The sequence below is a fragment of the Salmo salar genome, chromosome 14 (assembly GCF_965601325.2).
Source record: "Salmo salar chromosome 14, fSalSal1, whole genome shotgun sequence".
Lineage (NCBI taxonomy): Eukaryota > Metazoa > Chordata > Actinopteri > Salmoniformes > Salmonidae > Salmo > Salmo salar.
Window position 1 is genome coordinate 73,305,026 of NC_138304.1, and position 21,857 is coordinate 73,326,882.

Genomic DNA, 21,857 nt, shown 5'->3' on the forward strand with positions numbered 1-21,857 from the left:
ATTTGAGAGCTCTTTCAAAAACATGACACAGATCTAACATTGCTGATATACTTTCAGATCTACTCATCTTTTCCATTGAGCTCCTTTGTCATTAAATATACAGTATATAAAGAAGCTTAAAGAGCATGAAACCAAAAAAGACGAAGGCAATTTTTTTAAACAACTGTCAGTGGAGATAGAACCTCTGATATGGAGTCCGTGCAGGAGGACAGATTTTAAATTAATTTGTAATGACAACACAGAACGATGAAGACAAAAACATACTTTTTTCCCTTTTCCACACCACGTTATTAAATAAGGCACACATTAACACATACAAATCAAAGTTTGGCTAGTATTATTCCACAGATGCCTTTATTTACAACAACATCCACAATGTTAATAGCAATATGGTAAACATAATTACTGACTTTATTACACGGTTATTAAGGGCTTGTCCATAAGAGGGCGCTATGTGCCCGTGAGTGATTTCTTGGGGCTCCGCTTTAAGACTTGACTTTTTAGATATCATTTTATAATGCTAATATAATACATAGCCTGAATGATTGCACCTCAATGTGGAACCAATTCTCACTAAGTGTTAAGGATCAAACAAATTATTTTCGAGGTTGCAGTGCACTGCATCCTCTTCTTGAATGACAATGACAGTCATATTGGGGGCTTGTTAAATTCCTCTGGAAATATCATAGCATTTACGTCCAAAAAGTAAGAATTCCAAATGCAGGGCAAGGATTCTCCTAACTCGAGGCGGCCTCCTGTCACAGGCCAGCGGAGCCCCCATCCACCAGTGACAAACATAATAGTAACGCTGTGATGCATGATGGGTCTATACTGACGCCATGTGTCTCGTTCCTCAGCATCATTCCACTAATACAGAATTAATCATTTTCCAAGCATTATCAAAGTGGTCATTTCTTATGGTATGCTGCAAGAAGTATAATACTTACCCTTATATCAAGGGGTAGAGTTGATACTTGACTGCACAACGGTAAGTTATTGCTAAATCCCTTGTTGAGGGATGTATATACCGAATGTGTGTACTGAGTGGGGCCTCCATAGTATCTCTGTCATAAGAGGGTTAAGAAATGGCTAGGAGTTGACCGTCTCACCACAGTTAACGTAGCTGCTTCATGGTTCCGCCCTCTGGTATCTTAACATGAAGTGCATCTACATGTATACACACACGCATACAGTATACATACATTACAGGCAGGATGAGCACTGTTTGTATCGTGAGGTGCTCTCTTAAGTTGTGGCCTTGGGTCCAAGCTAAAGCAGGCATTGTTCACAGCTTTGGTGGCCGACTTGCGATCTGTCCTTTACATTGAGCTTTGGGCCCCTGATACTTTATTCTTTGGCCTCAAACGAGGGGACAGATCCTCCAAGTCAATGAATACTACCACATGTTCTATATGCTGTTAATCCATCACTGTCCTGTGATCAAGTAGCATTGCAATAATACCAATATGGTATAAGGACATTCATCAGGTGTGGAGGCTATTGTCGGCCGTCTCGCCAAAAGATGTGCCAGTCCCGGTTGTTGCCCCCTCGAACCCCACTCAACCCCCCCCCCCCCCGTCACAGGGGAGTTGCCCTTACTCTGAGAGGAGCGCGGTTACATCGTCTGTCGTTTCGGAGCCTCTCGGTCCGACTCCTTAGCTCTCAGTAGTTGTAATTGCCTTGCTCGTTTACGGGCGAAGTGGCAGGCAGGAAGAGGGGCTTGGGGGGTACCTGGGGCTTGAGGGAGGCCGTGCGGCGTACGATGGCGGCGCGGTGGAGGTGGGGCGGTTCGCTGTAGCTGTGCTGCCGTGTCAGGCAGGCACTGGGGATGAGTGGCCGGTGGGCCTCAAAGCCAACCCCTCCCCCGCCACCACCACCACCTCCAGAGTTCATCCGGGTGAGCAGCTGGTGGGGTGGTGGCCCAACCCCGCCCTGTCTGAAGCTGTGCTGGCGCGGGACGGCCCCTCCGTTGCCCATCTTGATCATTAAATGCCTCTGGGAGTGGTGGCGATTCACTGAGCCCCGCTCGGGGATGGACTGCTGTTGCAGTGGGGTGGCGCCGGCTGAGGAGGCGGCAGCAGCGTCTGGGGGCACGTCCAGGCGGCGGGTCAGACTGTCCCTGGGCAGGGTGGAGGAGCTGTAGTACGGGGCCGACTCCGTCTCGGGGATCTGGGGCTGGGATCTGAAGCTGCTCTGGCTGTGACTGTGGTTATGGCTGGAACTGGAGCTACCCGGCAAGGGAGCACACGGTGAGGTCAGCACAGTGATGCTGTGGCTGCCTGAGGCGCTGACCTCGTGGATGTGCTTGAGGAGCTCGTCCAGGGCCGCCACATCCACCACCGTCTGCGGGTAGCAGGAGGAGGACTGGGAGGCCGAAGCCCCCTTTGCACGCTCGTCGTTGGGGATCTTCCTCTCCTCGGGCAGGTGCCCGAGGGCTTGGCCATTGGTCAGGCTGTGGGAGAAGGGGAACACCTGCTGGGTGACCCCCGAGCTGGACCTTGACGAACCCAGGCCGAAACCAGTGCCAGGCGGTGCCTTGGACTCCTTTGCGTTGTTGCAGTTCTGGTTCCTCTCCCACTGGTTCCGGAAGGCCTTCATGTTCTTGATGGGCAGCTCCGGGGTGGAGTCAGGGGTGGGTAGGCCCGAGAGGTTCTCCCCCTGGGAGAGGTCAAGGTCCGGGTCTCCCAGGGTCATCCCGTGCCTGCCCGGAGTGTGCTCCTTCCCGTTGGGAACGAAGGAGCTGTACATCTTGGGCGTAGACACGTCCAGCTTCTCCTCTTTCGGCTGGCCGTCCAGCAGGCCATTTAGCTTGGCCAGGCTGCGCAGCGAGAGGGCGGGGTGGAGGGATGCCTCAGGGTCCTTGCCAAGCCGGTGGGCGCGACGGGCATTGTGACTGCAGTAGCATGACACCAGGAAGCCGGAGAGGATGGCGCCGAGGAAGAAGGCCACCAGGACGCAGGCGATCAGGAGGGTGTAGTGGACGCTGGGGCTGGACTTCTCCATGTCAGGGAGCCTTCGGACACCTAAAGGAGAAAAAGAAAGATAGTGAGGTCATGCGAAAATAAAACCGTTACCTTGTCAGATCCTGTCATGACATAAAAAGGATTTCACATTCAACCGTCCCCCCCTGTTGTGACTGTAACAGCATGACTCATCCTAAATGAAGTTCCATCCGTATTGCAGAAGTATCGCGGAAGATCCGCATTAAAACGTAAAGGTAATTTCCGATTGAGATGACATACGCAGCGTTACCGTGAATGCAGTCTCTGCGAACGCGGGAAGATTGAATTTAAATTTTAAATTGAGCTATAACGCGGAACTTCCGCGATACGGATTGAATCCAGCCTCAAGTCAGTCCTTCTTCCTTCCGTCAAACACGGAGCACTATCCTGCCAAGTACTCTGCTGCCACTGTCTCCGGAGGCCGTGACAGAGAAGCTCCAGACAGTCTACTCGTTCATCATCGCAAACACCCAAATCAGCCCAGACTCTAAACACAGAGCACAAACAGCTTAGAAGACCCCGGGAAAGAAAGAGTTTATTTGAGTTCATACTTCACTGCAGGTGCACCTGGCTTCTCGCACTGGCCAAGATCAACACTTAGATATCCAGAAGCTTAACAGTGCTCAAACTGGCACACTGCAGCCAAGTATTGAGGCTCGGTTATGGGGAGGCTAAATGAGAATGGTGCCCTGGCATATCCAGCAGCTGGAGTTGGGTTTAGCCCAACAGAGGTAATGGTGTCTGTGTACTCTGGGGAGCTCCATTAAAATGTCATCAGAGGGATTAGGAGGAGTGGATGAACGTGCTGGACTGAGGTAACTAAAGAAAGCGTAGCTCGCTGCTTCCTGAGAAAGGCTGTGGTCAGTCACTTTTCATTAAGGAACCATGTAGTTTCATGGAATTTTGATTCCTTTGAGAAATTGCACAGTGTTAAAGTGTGAAGTATGAAATAGTACTTGGCCCGTGTCCTTGCATCATATCAACAGATTTATATAACTGAAAGTTCGAGGTAGAACCATACATAATAATGATGTATTTTATGCAAAATAATACCGAAATAGAACGCACACATCCACCCACCAGTAATATCATCTGCCCCCGGTGAGCAGCAACATGTTCTGCTTATTGTCATCACTCTTTTTTTCTCCAACATTAGTTAAAAATAGGATGGGGCTAGAAACACAGATATGGTAATTCGACTCAACCAAAGCGAATGTCTTTCTCTCGAAAGCCCTGTCGAGTAAAGGCCCTCCCATGTGGTTCTCATATAGACGCAGAAGAAGTAGGTCACAGAGTTGCAGAAAGAGTGATGTTCCCAGAGGATTCCTTGCCTCTAATGGGAACCAAATGCATGGTAAGCCTCGGATTTCAGCACCGGTTTGAGATCTCGTGCGCCGAGCGATTATGATGGCACTGCCTGCCAACTAACTTTAGAGTAGCAATCAAGGGTTAAAACGTAGGGATCTGCTAAGTGAGTTATGACTTTCGTTGTTGTCAAAACAGTGCTGTATGTGTGCGGTACCTACCAACTTCAGTAAACAGCTATTACACGGAAAATGATCGGCTTGGATATGCTCCAGATACCATTTGACAACAAAGAAAAGTCAATATACTGTACAACATGTCTTCTGCTTGTCACTAACTCAGAGTACAAATTACTTCTATTAGAAACCAAGCTATCACAAAATCAAAGACATGAAGCCATTTTATGACAATGATTCAGGGGAAAGAACAGAGGAAGGAATATTCAGGGACTGAATATGTAAGCAGGTACAGGGACTCCAGCACTGGCATTAGATTCCACTCATAGGCCGATGCATTGGCATTCACGCACTGTGAGACAAGGGATGTTGACATTGCCAATGTTGCGGCACCCACTGTCCGTTGATAGTCTTCCTTAAAGGTCACGAGCAGCTGACAGAAATGAGAAACTCTGTTACCTTAGGCGTAAGAGAGTGTGGTAGTGGTGGGTGATGGGTTAGGAGTGTGGCGCATACACACACACACACACACACTCCGACGTGTGTTTTGAATTGATCTGAGACACTCTACAGAATAATAACCCATGCATACTCCTTAAATTCCATTCAATGACCAAATATCTTGGCCATTAGCCAAGTTTGATAGATACACAGTCCCAAGTAACCTGCACTTTATTTTGCCTTTTATCACTGACCATAACAGTTACGTAAAGCATAGACTGGTTAATATTTCAACCAATCAAAATGGACTGTTTGATGCTTCACTGCAGTGTTACTTCTGTTGGCAGGACAGCAATGCTACTGTATGTAAAGACAGAGATAATTACACGTTTATGAAGCATTCATCTTGGCGGGATTTTGACACGATATGGCACAAAGTGTAAGCATTATGGCTAGTGCTAATAAAGGGTGTGATCATCCCACTGTATTTGGCTTGAATGAACAGGACATATGCATATCTGCAGGGAGTGTGAGGTGTCCAGATTTCTCTGCTTAGTGCCAATGGAGGCTAGACCAGGCCTCAGGACATGGCAGGATGTGCCTTTTGAAGGATTATGGAACTGCCAGTGAGCAAAACATGCATCAGAATGTCTACCCTGCCTTGATGTGTTTTTGTGAACAAACACCCTCTGGCAGATACAGGTAACTGCCAAAATAATGGAAACACATGAGTAAATGAGGGATACAAAACACAGTATATTGAAAGCAGGTGCTTCTACACAGTTGTGGGTCCTGAGATAATTAAGCAATTAACATCCCATCAGGCTTAGGGTCACATATAAAAATGCTGGGCAGGCCATTATTTTGGCTACCATGGCTATGCCCCCATAGGATGACAATGTCCCCATCCACAGGGTACGAGTGGTCACTGAATGGTTTGTTGAGCATGAAAACGATGTAAACCATATGCTATGGCCGTCTCAGTCACCAGATCTCAATCCAACTGAACACTAACGGGAGATTCTGGAGCGGCGCCTGAGACAGCGTTTTCCACCACCATCGACAAAACACCAAATGATGGAATTTGGCATGGAAAAACGACACTTGTAGAATCTATGCCAAGGTGCATTGAAGCTGCTCTGGCTCGTGGTGACTCAACATCCTATTAACACACTTTGTTGGAGTTTCCTTTATTTTGGCAATTACCTATATATACATATTGTTGTAGCCTATATTGCATACATTGTTGTATACATCCCAGTCAAAAAGTTCATAAACGGTCATTTAACAGTAGCACAGATAGAGATAATTCAGGCAGTTGAATAAACATTTAGCACTCGGTGGAATTGGAGTGCCCAGTGAATGCTCTCTTTACTGAACTCCAGATATTATTGTTCCGAGCATTATTAAAACTGTGTATATGCACGTTGCCTTAACATATTTAAGGCATTTTGGGATTAGTGGTTGAGGGGAAAGGCATTATCACTAGAGCCCGCCAGGGAACATAATCGGAACAGTCAAACAGTTTGCATAGTATAATACGTTTCCTAGTTATATAACTAGAAAATAGTGCATTTTCACGTATCCAATTCAAATGGGGAGCATCTGGTATTTTCAGCAGGTCTTCAGGTTCAGCAGAGCTCTACTTCAGGTTGCCTGTAATGTATTTCTGCCTGGGTTTATAGTCACACATTTATCTTCTGAACTTGGTTTTATGAGTACCCTTGAGTCAGGACAATTGGAACATTAGGTTTAAGTAATACAGAAAAATGCTGTGCGCTGGAGAAGCTTGTGATTTGTTAAAATAATCCACATTTTAATAAGAGTATTGGGGAACCTCTTTAATAAATCTTCTATGAAGACAGGTTTGTAAAGCCTTTTAGTGAGAATGCTGAAAATAGACAATGCAATAACTAAAGCTTTAGTAAAAGGTCATTCTTTGCCATTCTTGTTTTTTTATATATATATATATATAATATATTCCTGAAAAGGAAAATATTTTCAGTTTAAATCTCCACCATCCCATCATTAAAGTGAATTCAACCCCAGTCCGGCAAATCTCTGCTTCCGAACCATGACACATTGCTGTTGGGTCTGTACAACGCCTCACCTATCTCTAGGATAGATGCCACTGGAATCATTGGCTTTCCCATATGCACACTTCACTTGACGGGCAGGAAATTCATTATCTTGTTTTGCCCGTTTCATGCGGAGCACCCTCATGGCTGTAATGGGGGCTGCCAAGCCTAACACGACAGCGCTTCCCTTCAGGATTGATGTTACCTTCATGAATGTGCCTGGGAAATAACTGCGTCAACAAGTAAAGCCACTAGGCACCCCCAAGAGAAGCTGAATACATGAAAACCTGAGCATGATAAGCAGCTATAATGACTCACTCACTCTCAGGGGTTAATGGAGGTCTGTGTTGTTCTTAGTGGTGAGAAAAATGTTATTCACCCTGGTCTCAAAAGACCAATCTTCTCTTTGGCTGACTCAATCTGAACGTCAACACCAACCGACGATTCAATCATTTTTCCAGCCTTTTCATTTATTTACACATAGGCTTTTCAATACGGCGTAACACCTACTACAGTATGATTCTCTTTATGCCGTGAATTTCCACTAGGTGAAGACGTGTGTGTCGTGTGCGTGTGTTATTGATAGGGCCCCGGCCCCGCGTGGTGTATACTGTTACAAGGTGATAATAAGCCATAGAAAATACACGTTAAGCTGTTGTAAAAGTAATTAGGAGGTCGGCATACCACGTGGACATCCACATAATGCATGCACATGAGACAATCTGTTGTGATTTCTGCTACGTCTCGGCCCCATAATTGCATACCACCACCCGAGCGGACGACCCACCGCCGAGTTCCTAAAGTGTTTTTAATGAGTTGAAGCACTTACAAATGGAGTGTCTCTGTGTTATCTTCCATGCATTAAAAAGGGAAGGTCTATGGCATCGGTTACTGCCAAATAAGTCAAATTGCAGGTAATTATGTTCATTTGCACAGCGTTCGACTGCAAGACCTTTTCGAAGGCCTTATACGGGGCTCTTGTTCCTTTTAAAGACCTTGTCGAGCTTTCGGAACAAACCAAAGCCAATTTATGGACCGGACTGTTCGAGCCAGCTGGCAAAGCCAACAGAGATTTGTCCAATGTTCTACAGCCGCAGGCCCAATCTCTTAGAACACTGCAGTCCACTTTGTTGAGTAATCATAGATGGGCACAAGGCCACTGTCATTTATTATATGAGCTGCAGTTCGATAACTAACTCTGCATTCACTATGTCCTATTGATGCACTGTATGTCTCTACATTATGTATAAAGTATCCATTTTAGAAATAAAGCTAATATGAAACAACAAGTCAAAGATTTGGGCAGGATTCCTTATGTAGGATAAATCTATGATGGAGATGACATACTCTACTATTCTAGAATCAAAGTCATAATCTATTAAATACTAGTGTCATGGAAAGTTGTCATATGATATTTCCATCCCCCGGCTTTAACTAGGATCAGTAAAGCAGTGCCTTCATTAAATGGATTTGTTCCAATGTTTGTTTCAAAGGCATTCGGAAATGACAAACAGTCACTATGTCCATTACCTGGCAACATTTTGGCATGCTCCCTATGCCTGTTCAGTCACTGGAGTCCCGACGTTTCTGCGTACTCATCAAGACCGTTTCAAGGTCTTTGGCATTGCCAGTGTTTCTGAGGGGTTTCAGTGACCTCCGCTACGTTCCCTGTGCTCGTGGAGGGCCACCTTGAACCCTGTGTGCTGCTGCATGATGGGATTGATTGCTAATGAGGCTGCGGAGGCGATACTGCCATGATTTTCCACACAGATTGCACCGGGGCCTAGTTGAAAAGTTCACTCACTGGAACATGTTGTTCCGTCAACATGCCATCTGTGTTGACTTGATTGTACAGTTCATAGCAGCCACAAGATCCAAGGGGGAAATGTGCCCTAATATAAATGTGTTTTAAATGTTACTTTTTAACTAAGCCACTATTCCCAATTTGAAACTAAATTGGCATTACCAAAATGGCAGTATCCAGTAGGAATTGGGCTCTTCCACCAATTGAGAAATCACTCCTCTGACATGGACCTTCACGCTTGGCTGGCCTGTGGCATGAGGTTAATGCCCAACGTGCCTGTTGGCAGCTGAGGCTAGAGTCTCCATTAGCCTCTAATAGTGTCATTTACTCCATGGGTTCATCACAGTGAACGGCTGAGGCTGGGCTTATATTACATAATGAGGGTCTTCCCTGGTGTGAGGCTCGCTCTGTGATTAACAATTACGACGCTCAAGTATTATTAGGCCTACCTGAGGGGTTTATTGACTTGGGCATGCCCAGTCATGAATTGTGAGATTAAAAGAACATCACCTATCGGTTACCCAAGGAGATCCATTTAATCTTGATCTCTTGGTTTAAAAAGTGTAACTGATCTTACTCATAAGCCTCCATTTCCAAAAGCAGCAACATATGTTTAATCTTCTCTACAACATGTGGAACTAGAGGAATGTTTGTAGCTCTTAATGAGCGAACTGAACCTGTTCAAAACAAACAATACTTTGAATTACAAGCAACACAAAACCTATAATGGTAAGGTCTCCAAGTCAAAAGGTTTAACAGACACCGAAAAGATTTGTCTATTCTTTCATTTTCAAGTTGTCTAGTGTGAAACCTTAAGTGAAACTACAAATTGCCAGTAGATAATGCAAATTCATTGCATGTAACTTAATTAAAAGTGTTTATGCTCAGTCCTACTGCAATAGAACAATGTGGAACCCAACACAGGGAGAAAGGAGGGAGAGAGACTGGGGGAAAATTGGAAACTGACCGTAGGCTGAGTCTGCCGCGGAGTTCTGGTTTCGCTTGGTCGCCAGAACATCTGCTGATGGGAGCAAAACACAGCATTACTACCGAAAACAAAAGACGGAGTGAATTACAATACCGCTCACAAAGACATAAGAAAACAAATGGGTTTTTACGGCGGCGTGACATGCAAGTGCAGTGAGGGAAAAAAGTATTTGATCCCCTGCTGATTTTGTACGTTTGCCCACTGACAAAGAAATGATCAGTCTATAATTTTAATGGTAGGTTTATTTGAACAGTGAGAGACAGAATAACAACGAAAACATCCAGAAAAACGCATGTCAAAAATGTTATAAATTGATTTGCATTTTAATGAGGGAAATAAGTATTTGACCCCTCTGCAAAACATGACTTGGTGGCAAAACCCTTGTTGGCAATCACAGAGGTCAGACGTTTCTTGTAGTTGGCCACCAGGTTTGCACACATCTCAGGAGGGATTTTGTCCCACTCCTCTTTGCAGATCTTCTCCAAGTCATTAAGGTTTCGAGGCTGACGTTTGGCAACTCGAACCTTCAGCTCCCTCCACAGATTTTCTATGGGATTAAGGTCTGGAGACTGGCTAGGCCACCCCAGGACCTTAATGTGCTTCTTCTTGAGCCACTCCTATGTTGCCTTGGCCGTGTGTTTTGGGTCATTGTCACGCTGGAATACCCATCCACGACCCATTTTCAATGCCCTAGCTGAGGGAAGGAGGCTCTCACCCAAGATTTGACGGTACATGGCCCCGTCCATCATCCCTTTGATGCAGTGAAGTTGTCCTGTCCCCTGAGCAGAAAAACACCCCCAAAGCATAATGTTTCCACCTCCATGTTTGACGGTGGGGATGGTGTTCTTGGGATCATAGGCAGCATTCCTCCTCCTCCAAACACGGCGAGTTGAGCTGATGCCCAAGAGCTCCATTTTGGTCTCATCTGACCACAACACTTTCACCCAGTTGTCCTCTGAACCATTCAGATGTTCATTGGCAAACTTCAGACGGGCATGTATATGTGCTTTCTTGAGCAGGGGGACCTTGCAGGCGCTGCAGGATTTCAGTCCTTCACGGCGTAGTGTGTTACCAATTGTTTTCTTGGTGACTATGGTCCCAGCTGCCTTGAGATCATTGACAAGATTCTCCTGTGTAGTTCTGGGCTGATTCCTCACCGTTCTCAGGATCATTGCAACTCCACGAGGTGAGATCTTGCATGGAGCCCCAGGCCGAGGGAGATTGACAGTTCTTTTGTGTTTCTTCCATTTGCGAATAATCGCACCAACTGTTGTCACCTTCTCACCAAGCTACTTGGCGATGGTCTTGTAGCCCATTCCAGCCTTGTGTAGGTCTACAATCTTGTCCCTGACATCCTTGGAGAGCTCTTTGGTCTTTGCCATGGTGGAGAGTTTGAAATCTGATTGATTGATTGCTTCTGTGGACAGGTGTCTTTTATATAGGTAACAAACTGAGATTAGGAGCACTCCCTTTAAGAGTGTGCTCCTAATCTCAGCTCGTTACCTGTATAAAAGACACCTGGGAGCCAGAAATCTTTCTGATTGAGAGGGGGTCAAATACTTATTTCCCTCATTAAAATGCAAATCAATTTATAACATTTTTGACATGAGTTTTTCTGGATTTTTGTTGTTGTTATTCTGTCTCTCACTGTTCAAATAAACCTACCATTAAAATTATAGACTGATCATTTCTTTGTCAGTGGGCAATCGTACAAAATCAGCAGGGGATCAAATACTTTTTTCCCTCACTGTAGGTTGGACTGCTGTGGATATTTCCAAACTGTGACCCAGTTGTGGATTCTAGTGTCATAAAATACTTTTTAGATGTGCTGTTTTCTCCCCAACAATACTTTTCTCTTCATATTCTCGTAGTGTAGTAAAATTGTTGATATAACTTTCGTGTGTACCTTAAGAACATACTACTTCAATGTTAGCTGGCAGATTGACAGGTAGCAAATGAAACATTGTTACATCAATTAAATCCATAACAGAGCAAACAAAAGGGGAGAAGGTATTTGATATTACACCATGGAAGCCTGTGAAATCCATTCTTCCATGTACAGTGCCTTCGGAAAGTATTTAGAGCCCTTGACTTTTTCCACATTTTGTTATGTTACAGCCTTATTCTTAAATGGATTTTTTTTAAATCCCCCTCAATCCCTACACAATACGCCATAATGACAAAGCAAAAACAGGTTTTTAGACATTTTTGCAATTCTCCCCAGAGATGTTCGATCGGGTTCATGTCTGGGCTCTGGCTGGGCCACTCAAGAATATTCAGAGACTCGTCCCGAAGCCACTCCTGCGTTATCTTGGCTGTGTTTTCATAAAGGATCTCTCGGTACTTTGCTCTGTTCATCTTTCCCTCGATTCTGATGAATCTCCCAGTCGCTGCAGCTGAAAAACATCCCCACCGCATGATGCTGCCACCACCATGCTTCACCGTAGGGATGGCGCCAGGTTTCCTCCAGACATAACGCTTGGCATTCAGGCCAAAGACTTCAATCTTGGTTTCATCAGACCAGAGAATCTTGTTTCTCATGAACTGAGAGTCCTATTGGCAAACTCCAAGCAGGCTGTCATGTGCCTTTTACTGAGGAGTGGCTTCTGTCTGGCAACTTTACCATAAAGGCCTGATTGGTGGAGTGCTGGAGAGACGTTTGTCCTTCTGGAAGGTTCTCCTATCTCCACAGAGGAACTACGGAGCTCTGTCAGAGTGACCATCGGGTTCTTGGTCACTTATCTGACCATGGCCCTTCTCCCCCGACTACTCAGTTTGGCCGGGAGGCCAGCTCTAGGAAGAGTCTTGGTGGTTCCAAAGGCCACTGTGTTCTTGGGGACCTTCAATGCTGCATACATTATTCTTCCCAGATCTGTGCCAACACAATCCCGTCTCTAAGGTCTACGGACAAATCCTTCAACCTCATGGCTTGGTTTTTGCTCTGACATGCACTGTGGACCTCATATAGACAGGTGTGTGCCTTTCCAAATCAATCATATGTTTTTTATTTTTAATAAATTTGCAGAAATCTCTAAAAACTATTTTTCGCTTTTTCATTATGGGGTATTGTGTGTAGATTGATGAGGACTTGAAAAAAAAATCCCTTTTAGAATAAGGCTGTAACGTAACAAATGTGGAAAAGGTGAAGGCGTCTGAATTCTTTCTGAATGCACTGTACTTCCATGATGGAATAGACCCTCTTTTTACAGGGCTTATATTTAGATGATTGGCCTGTTGCTACTGTATAGGGAAGTTGATGATCGCTCACCATGGCAGTTCTCAGGGTACAGTGAGTGGTCTCCCTCGATGTCCTGCTCAAAGCCAGGCCTGGAGAGAGCAAATGAGAAAGAGTAAAAAAGAAAGGCTCATCACCTGTTTTCCTCTTTGCTGCCACAAGCAACCACCTACCCAACTGTAATTGGGACTTGTGTTATTTTTTTATTTCACCTTTATTTAACCAGGTAGGCCAGTTGAGAACAAGTTCTCATTTACAACTGTGACCTGGCCAAGATTGAGAAAAACAGTGCGACACAAACAACACAGAGTTACACATGGGATAAACAAAAGTACAGTCAATAACACAATAGAAAAGTATATATACAGAGTGTGCATATGTAGTAAGATTAGGGAGGTAAGGCAATAAATAGGCCATAGTGACAAAATAATTAAAATTCAGCAATTAAACACTGGAGTGATAGATGTGCAGAAGATGAATGTGCAAGTAGAGATACTGGGGTGCAAAGGAGCAAAAAAAATAAAAATAACATGGGGATGAGGTAGTTTGGTGGGCTATTTACAGATGGGCTATGTACAGCTGTAATGCTCGGTAAGCTGCTCTGACAGCTGATGCTTAAAGTTAGTGAGGGAGATATACAGTTGAAGTCAGAAGTGTACATACACCTAAGCCAAATAGATTTAAACTCAGTTTTTCACAATTCCTGACATTTAATCCTAGTAGAAATTCCCCGTCTTAGGTCAGTTAGGATCACCACTTTATTTAAAGAATGTGAAATGTCAGAATAATAGTAGAGATAATTATTTCTTTCAGCTTTTATTTCTTTCATCACATTCACAGTGGGTCAGAAGTTTACATACACTCAATTAGTATTTGGTAGCATTGCCTTTAAATTGTTTAACTTGGGTCAAATTTCCCACAATAAGTTCAGTGAATTTTGGCCCATTCCTCCTGACAGAGCTGGTGTAACTGAATTAGGTTTGTAGACCTCCTTGCTCGCACACGTTTTTTCAGTTCTGCCCACAAATTTTCTATAGGATTGAGGTCAGGGCTTTGTGACGGCCACTCCAATACCTTGACTTTGTTGTCCTTAAGCCATTTTGCCACAACTTTGGAAGTATGCTTGGGGTCATTGTCCATTTGAAAGGCCCATTTGCGACAAAGCTTTAACCTCCTGACTAATGTCTTGAGATGTTGCTTCAATATATCCACATAATTTTCCTCCCTCATGATGCCATCTATTTTGAGAAGTGCACCAGTCCCTCCTGCAGCAAAGCACCCCCACATCATGATGCTGCCACCCCCATGCTTCACGGTTAGGATGATGTTCTTCGGCTTGCAAGCCTCCCCCTTTTTTCTCTAAACATAACGATGGTCATTATGGCCAAACAGTTCTATTTTTGTTTCATCAGACCAGAGGACATTTCTCCGAAAAGTATGATCTTTGTCCCCATGTGCAGTTGCAAACCGTAGTCTGGCTTTTTTATGCCGGTTTTGGAGCAGTGGCTTCTTCCTTGCTGAGCGGCCTTTCAGGTTATATCGATATATGACTTGTTTTACTGTGGATATAGATACTTTTGTACCTGTTTCCTCCAGGATCTTCACGAGGTCCTTTGCTGTTGTTCTGGGATTGATTTGCACTTTTTTCACCAAAGTACGTTCATCTCTAGGAGACCAAACACGTCTCCTTCCTGAGCGGTATGATGGCTGCGTGGTCCCATGGTGTTTATACATGTTCATCTGTACAAACAATAGTACACGTGGTACCTTCAGGTGTTTGTAAATTGCTCCCAAGGATGAACCAGACTTGTGGAGGTCTACAATTTGTTTCCTGAGGTCTTGGCTGATTTCTTTTGATTTTCCCATAATGTCAAGCAAAGAGACACTGAGTTTGAAGGTAGGCCTTGAAATACATCCACAGGTACACCTCCAATTGACTCAAATGATGTCAATTAGCCTATCAGAAGCTTCTAAAGCCATGACATAATTTTCTGGAATTTTCCAAGCTGTTTAAAGGCACAGTCAACTTCATGTATGTAAACTTCTGACCCACTGGAATTGTGATACAGTGAATTATAAGTGAAATAATCTGTCTGTAAACAATTGTTGGAAAAATAACTTGTGTCATGCACAAAGTAGATGTCCTAGCAGCCTTGCCAAAACTATAGTTCATTAACAAGAAATTTGTGGAGTGGTTGAAAATGGAGTTTTAATAACTCAGACCTAAGTTTATGTAAACTTCCGACTTCAACTGTAAGTCTCCAGCTTCAGTGATTTTTGCAATTCGTTCCAGTCATTGGTATCAGAGAACTGGAAGGAAAGGCGGCCAAAGCAGTAGTTGGCTTTGGGGGTGACCAGTGAAATATACCTGCTGGAGCGCGTGCTATGGGTGGGTGCTGCTATGGTCACCAGTGAGCTGGGAAGGCGGGGCTTTACCTAGCAAAGACTTATAGATGACCTGGAGCCATTTGGTTTGACGACGAATATGAAGCGAGGGCCAGCCAACGAGAGCATACAGGTCGCAGTGGTGCGTAGTATATGGGGCTTTGGTGACAAAACGGATGGTACTGTGACAGACTACATCCAATTTGCTGAGTAGAGTGTTGGAGGCTATTTTGTAAATGACGTCACCGAAGTCAAGGATAGGTAGGATAGTTTTACAAGGGTATGTTTGGCAGCATGAGTGAAGGATGCTTTGTTGCGAAAAAGGAAGCCGATTCTAGATTTAATTTTGGATTGGAGATGCTTAATGTGAGTCTGGAAGGAGAGTTTACAGTCCAACCAGACATCTAGGTATTTGTAGTTGTCCACATAATCTAAGTCAGAACCGTCCAGAGTAGTGATGCTGGACGGGCAGGCGGGTGTGGGCAGCGATCGGTTGAAGAGCATGCATTTAGTTTTACTTGCATTTAAGAGCAGTTGGAGGCCACAGAAGGAGTGTTGTATGGCATTGAAGCTCATCTGGAGATTAGTTAACACAGTGTCCAAAGATGGGCCAGAAGTATACAGAATGGTGTCGTCTGCGTAGAGGTGGATCAGAGAATCACCAGCAGCAAGAGCGATATCATTGATGTATACAGAGAAAAGAGTTGGCCCGAGAATTGAACACTGTGGCACCCCCATAGAGACTGCCAGAGGTCCGGGCAACAGACCCTCTGATTTGACACACTGAACTCTGTCTGAGACGTAGTTGGTGAACCAGGCAATCATTTGAGAAATCAAGGCTGTTGAGTCTGCCGATAAGAATGCGGTGATTGACAGAGTCGAAAGCCTTGGCCAGGTCGATGAATACGGCTGCACAGTTTTGTCTTTTATCGATGGCGGTTATGATATCATTTAGGACCTTGAGCGTGGCTGAGGTGCACCCATGACCAGCTCGGAAACCAGATTGCATAGCAGAGAAGGTACGGTGGGATTCAAAATGGTCGGTCATCTGTTTAATAACTTGGTTTTCAAATACTTTAGAAAGGCAGGGTAGGATAGATATAGGTCTGTAACAGTTTGGGTCTAGAGTGTCACCCCGTTTGAAGAGGGGTATGACCGCGGCAGCTTTCCAATCTTTAGGGATCTAAGACGATATGACAGAGAGGTTGAACAGGCTAGTAATAGGGGTTGCAACAATTGCGCCGGATAATTTTAGAAAGAGAGGGTCCAGATTGTCTAGCCCGGCTGATTTGTAGGGGTCCAGATTTTGCAGCTCTTTCAGAACATCAGCTATCTGGATTTGGGTGAAGGAGAAATGGGGGAGGTTTGGGCAAGTTGCTGTGGGGGGTGCAGAGCTGTTGACTGGGGTAGGGGTAGCCAGGTGGGAAGCATGGCCAGCCGTAGAAAAATGCTTATTGAAATTCTCGATTATTGTAGATTTATCGGTGGTGACAATGTTTCCAAGCCTCAGTGCAGTGGGCAGCTGGGAGGAGGTTCTCTTATTCTCCATGGACTTTAGTGTCCAAGAACTTTCTGAAGCTTGTGCTACAGGATGCAAATTTCTGTTTGAAAAAGCTAGCCTCATTCACCTACAGCTCAAAGCCCATTTACCGCCATCCTGATACAAAACTTGCCCAACCTGCCAGTCGTCGATGAGAGAAGATTTTTCTTAGCCAGTACATTCACAACCTGAGAGACACATCCTACACATGCATATGACGTCACCATCCACAGACAAGGTGGTCGAATCAGGAAAATGCCACGAACGGAGAGAACATCCATTTTGCTGGCACCCTAACAAAGTTGGTCTGTTCTCCCCTTGTACGCTGTCCAATTAGAAACCAGCGTCACGACTGATAAAGGTCAGATGATAATCTTCCTATCAGGTGACATGGGGAGCAGACGTGGCCAGGACAGCCTGCATCAGTTAGGAGAAAAAGGAGGCAAGGACTAAAGCCAAGGTCATTATCCAGACCCTATTCAAACAAAATATGGAGCCAGACCCAGTGTTTTGCTTGTGCGTATTCATTTAAAATTTACGCTATTTAGCAGACACTCTTATCCAGAGCGACTTAAGTAGTGAGTGCATACATTTTCAGACTAGTCCCCCGTGGGAAATCGAACCCACAACCCTGGCTTTGCAAGTGCCATGTTCTACAAACTGAGCTACAAGGGACTACTATATTCCAGAACACTTTTGTGGGATGTGAAACACACGAGTGCAGGTTTAACTATTGGGGGCTGTATTTAGGGCCACTCTCCCCTCCTACCCACAGAGAAGAGGGGGTTTCTGTATTCATTCTCATTAGGACTTTTCAATCAGTGCATGCCACTTGCACAGTCAGCCATCGATAGATTTAGATTCAGCATGCCCGTGAATGAGAGAAAGGTCCATACACAACCAGATACATTTAGAGTGGCTGGAAGCTAATGGAATGTGGGGTTTGAAGGCGGCACACAAGTGTCCATTAAGGGAAGGGGAATGAATATGATTAAATTGGATCCCACTTCTGACACCAACGGGAGCTCATTCTCATTCACCCTTCAGCCCTTTCCGTCTCTGTGCTGCGGAGTCCTTGCTTTGTGTACATTTGTTTATTTTCGCTTTTTCTCTCCTCTCTCCGTTTCTCGTTCACTCGCTCTCTGTGTATCCATTTTCAAAAGTGTGGGATGCGTGAGTGCTATTCATTTCCCTCACTCAGAAACTTTAACGCTCTTCTATTTACTAGCCATGAATGAGGGGAAAGGACTAGGAGACATACATATGAAAAGATGAAAATTCTCAGAAATAGTCTCACTGACAATGCATACTCGTAAAAAACGACCTACCAGAAATGCATACAGGCAGTGAGACTGATATAAGTAGATATTTATACAAATGCTTGCTAATTAAAAATCATATAAGAAAATAGTCACCCACTCACATCCAAATAAGGAGGATTCAGTTTAGGAGAAGGCCTAAATAGAGGTTTGAGTTTAAGAAGACAAACATCATATTTTAAACAGTGGTGGGCCAGGCTGCAGAGTTGCTTTGGGACTGGCAAAGCACTTCAGCTCCATTTTGTTTTTTGCCGGTCGCCTCACTTAGGAGCTCTTTAGAGCATTTTGCCAAGATGGCCCGGTCCGCCAAAACGTCTGTCGCATTCACCTCTGGTCTGGATCAACCCGTTCGTCTCCAGGGAAACCAATGACTCGCTGCCACAACAACAAGGCCCATCTGCTGCTCATCTTAGGGAAGTGGCTGAACCACAGTGTCCTGGATAAGTTGTTTCCAGAACATTCTTCCTCGTCCACTGAACTCTAACTCTCGAACCAAAACAGAGATATTTCACTGAGATTTATACCTTTGGAGGTGGAACTTTATGGAACTTGCAATTGTCTCTCAAAGTTCATGAATCCCTGTCTTAAACCACCAATTCCTGTGCTGCTGGGATTAGGAATGTCCCCCAAAATCCCATAACTATATAGATTACAATGTGTGCCATTGGATCCATATCGATGACTTTGACATTTCAACTGCAAAATGACTTTTTTCAGCATCTAAAAGATTTAATCAAGGCCTTCTACTGCAGACACAGCAAGACAAATCGCGCTAAACCGCCAACGCTGGAAGCGCCATGTCGAAAGTCACAGGATGGAAACTCAATTCTGCAGCAGTTAAAACAGACAGACTGCTTTCCGCTATTCTCCTTGGTTCCACAAATCTAAGACCTTCGCTTTTTTCCCCTCGACACTCTCGGAGATTTAGGGAGATGTCACATATCAGCGAAAGAACGACGGGCAAATGAATAGGAGAGGAGACAGGAGAGAGATGGGGACCCACTTTGGCAGCTTGCCAAAAGAGAGGTGTGAGAGTAGGTGTGAGCCACAACCTTGTTCTTTAGCACCACTTCATCGGGGGGGGTGCTAGCCCTACTCATGCAGAGCCGCAGGACTGGTGTTTTTTGTCGCCGACTCTGCAGTGAAAGACCGGATTCAGCTAATCAAGGTGTTGACAATTTGTTTGATTAGTTGAATCGTGTGTGATGGCACTAGGCCGGGACAGAAACCACTAGCAGGATAAATAATCACTGCTAGGGAATGGGTGAGGTTGTGGAACAAAGTGAACTGGTGGCATGGCCAAGTGAATCCCAGTAAGCTCTTACATAGCAACCTTTTCCATAGCACTGGAGAGCAATGATCATGAGTCAGTGTCAAATGACCCCTCTTCAGTTCATGAGAACTGATCGATGGCAACCAATCAGTTGTTCAGTCATTTCCTTTGTTCCAGAGAATTGAAGAGACTATTTTCATTTTCAGGAGGTCTGGGGTGACAAAAAAATGTATTCCTGAGAGATTGCCGTATCTGTCAGCTCATAAATAAATCAATGGACTCAAGCCATTGTGGCTCAAGTGGTTGATTGTTCCTTTCACTTAAAGTGCATTGCAAAAGTGGAAACTGGCCCAAAGCCAGCAGATATAAAGAAACAAATGGTTGCATATTAGCATTAACTGCACAAACAGAGTTCTAAAGTGTATCATTTGCTGGTGTAAAGAAAGTGACTAACGGGAAAACTCATCTTTGAAGAGCGGTCCTCATCTGCAGTACAATGATGTCACTTACTCAATACATTCTTCCTTAATATGACTTTCAAAGAGTTTCGAGATTTATTTCCCTTATATCTTCCACCCTCCTCTCCTTTTATGGAGGCCAATACTGATGGCAGATATACGATCACGCTCTCAAACCTTTATTACCTTTCAGTGCGACAGGAAGGAAAGGGACACTTACTTGAACCCTGGCGCCATGTTGGCACAGCTCCCGGTCCGGAGCCAGATGCAGTATGGGTCGCGGGAGGACAGACAACTCCTAGAAAATGACAAGGCAAGAGACGGTTATATCCCTGTATGATATTGCTCCTTGGCGTGGAGGCAATGGGCGCCCGACTGTGTCTACGTTGACAAAGTGACACGCCACACACACACTTGAGGCAAGGACACTGCTGCGGTCTAGTGGAGCGCGGTCTGTTAGGGCTATTCCCCATCTGGTGTCTGCAGAGCGAGACTGGCCTGCGTGTGAACACAGAGAGGTGAATGTGTCTGACAGTGTGTTTTAGCTCATTCTCCAAAATGACAAGTATGCCTGTGAAAGACCTCATAAAGGACAGGTGTGTGCATCTGTTTCTAAATATTTGTGTGTGTGTCATGACCGGCAGCCTGGAGGAGTGAAGCCAGTTATCTTAGTGACAGGTGCCCCTCAGTCTCTCTCCCCCAGCCGTAGAGACACGCTGACAGCCAGGACCACGAGGACTGAGGGGGTGCTCCGAGGGGGGAATATGGGAGAGGGGAGGGGGGGACTGTCATACACTCGCCTAGGGAAGGAGGAAGAGAGGGGGTGTCTTCTTTGGATTTCTCACTTGTCAATCAGTGCTCTATGTTTTCATGAAACCCTGCCTCCCTCACGTCCCACTAGTAGGAGGTTATGCACACGGCCTCTCAAAAGGTGTTGTGGGCTGACCCAGACTGTGTTTGTATGCATGCACATGTGAGTGTGTGTCCGACTATGAAGGAGGCAGTGAGTTTTTTTGTTGGTGTTTGAATGTTGATCAATTCCAATGGCAGGATCAGTCAACTATACTGATATTCTTGATGTGGTATTCTGTGCTAATGATATCCTGAAACATTTCCAACATTTATGGGCTGTTAAAATATTGATTCCAGTGGCAATTAAGCGCCCATTTTTAATGTTTTGGTTGTTTGCCAGAATATACAAACAGGCTCTTTTAGAAGCTGTGCCAAATACATTTGGACAATTTGGTAATTTCCTCATGGCTTCCCTGTTCTCTCTTTCTCAATTATCTGACAAATGACTAGAACAAATATAAATATTTGTTGATACTGAAGTCACTTGACCACAATTTGACATTTAAAGAGCTTGGTATACAGAGACTAAGTATTTGTTATAACTCATTAGAGTAAACAATTTTGAGCAGTGCAAAAGCACAATTTTTTTTTTTTCTAGGTCACGTAGTCAGGGAAAACTCGGCCCTAACAATACTATATATCCTCCCATGTGTATTTTCACACAATCGTTTCCGACCTTGTTGTAACTCACTTTTTACAGGCGCCGTGCTCAGTGCAGCGGCTGAGTGGTACTCTGATGACACAGCTGGTGAAGGCCACGAACAAGGCATGATGGTCCTTATCCAGCTCCATTCCCAGAATCCTCCGGTCCTCCTGCCCCTGAACGTTACACCTGTGGGAAAACATGGTCACGTGAGAACACTTAAAGCACAACCATGCTAACGGATTAGAGTTAGACCATAGACATGGGAAACACAGTACAATGAATCAGTCACAGATAGAAATGGGAGCCCCATTTAAAGCCTATCTCTGTAAGAAATATTCATTTAGGAAGTTGATAT

The 21,857-nt window shown here is 44.8% G+C and overlaps 1 protein-coding gene across 3 annotated transcripts in view; it reads right to left on the reverse strand.

The window, feature by feature from the left end:
* Positions 1–332: 332 nt before the first annotated feature.
* LOC106569916 (semaphorin-6D) overlaps positions 333–21,857 on the reverse strand; it is a 128,774-nt gene continuing 107,249 nt past the window's right edge. For 2 of the 3 annotated variants that reach the window (XM_014141649.3, XM_014141648.3), the window contains 5 exons: positions 21,548–21,688; positions 20,225–20,302; positions 13,063–13,121; positions 9,774–9,827; positions 333–3,023 (listed from right to left, as the gene is read on the reverse strand). In XM_014141649.3, the coding sequence (XP_013997124.1) occupies positions 1,663–3,023; positions 9,774–9,827; positions 13,063–13,121; positions 20,225–20,302; positions 21,548–21,688 (1,693 nt within the window). In that variant the 3' untranslated portion in view covers positions 333–1,662. The remainder of the gene's footprint in view (positions 3,024–9,773; positions 9,828–13,062; positions 13,122–20,224; positions 20,303–21,547; positions 21,689–21,857) is intronic. The other variant, XM_045694702.2, reaches the window with a different exon arrangement.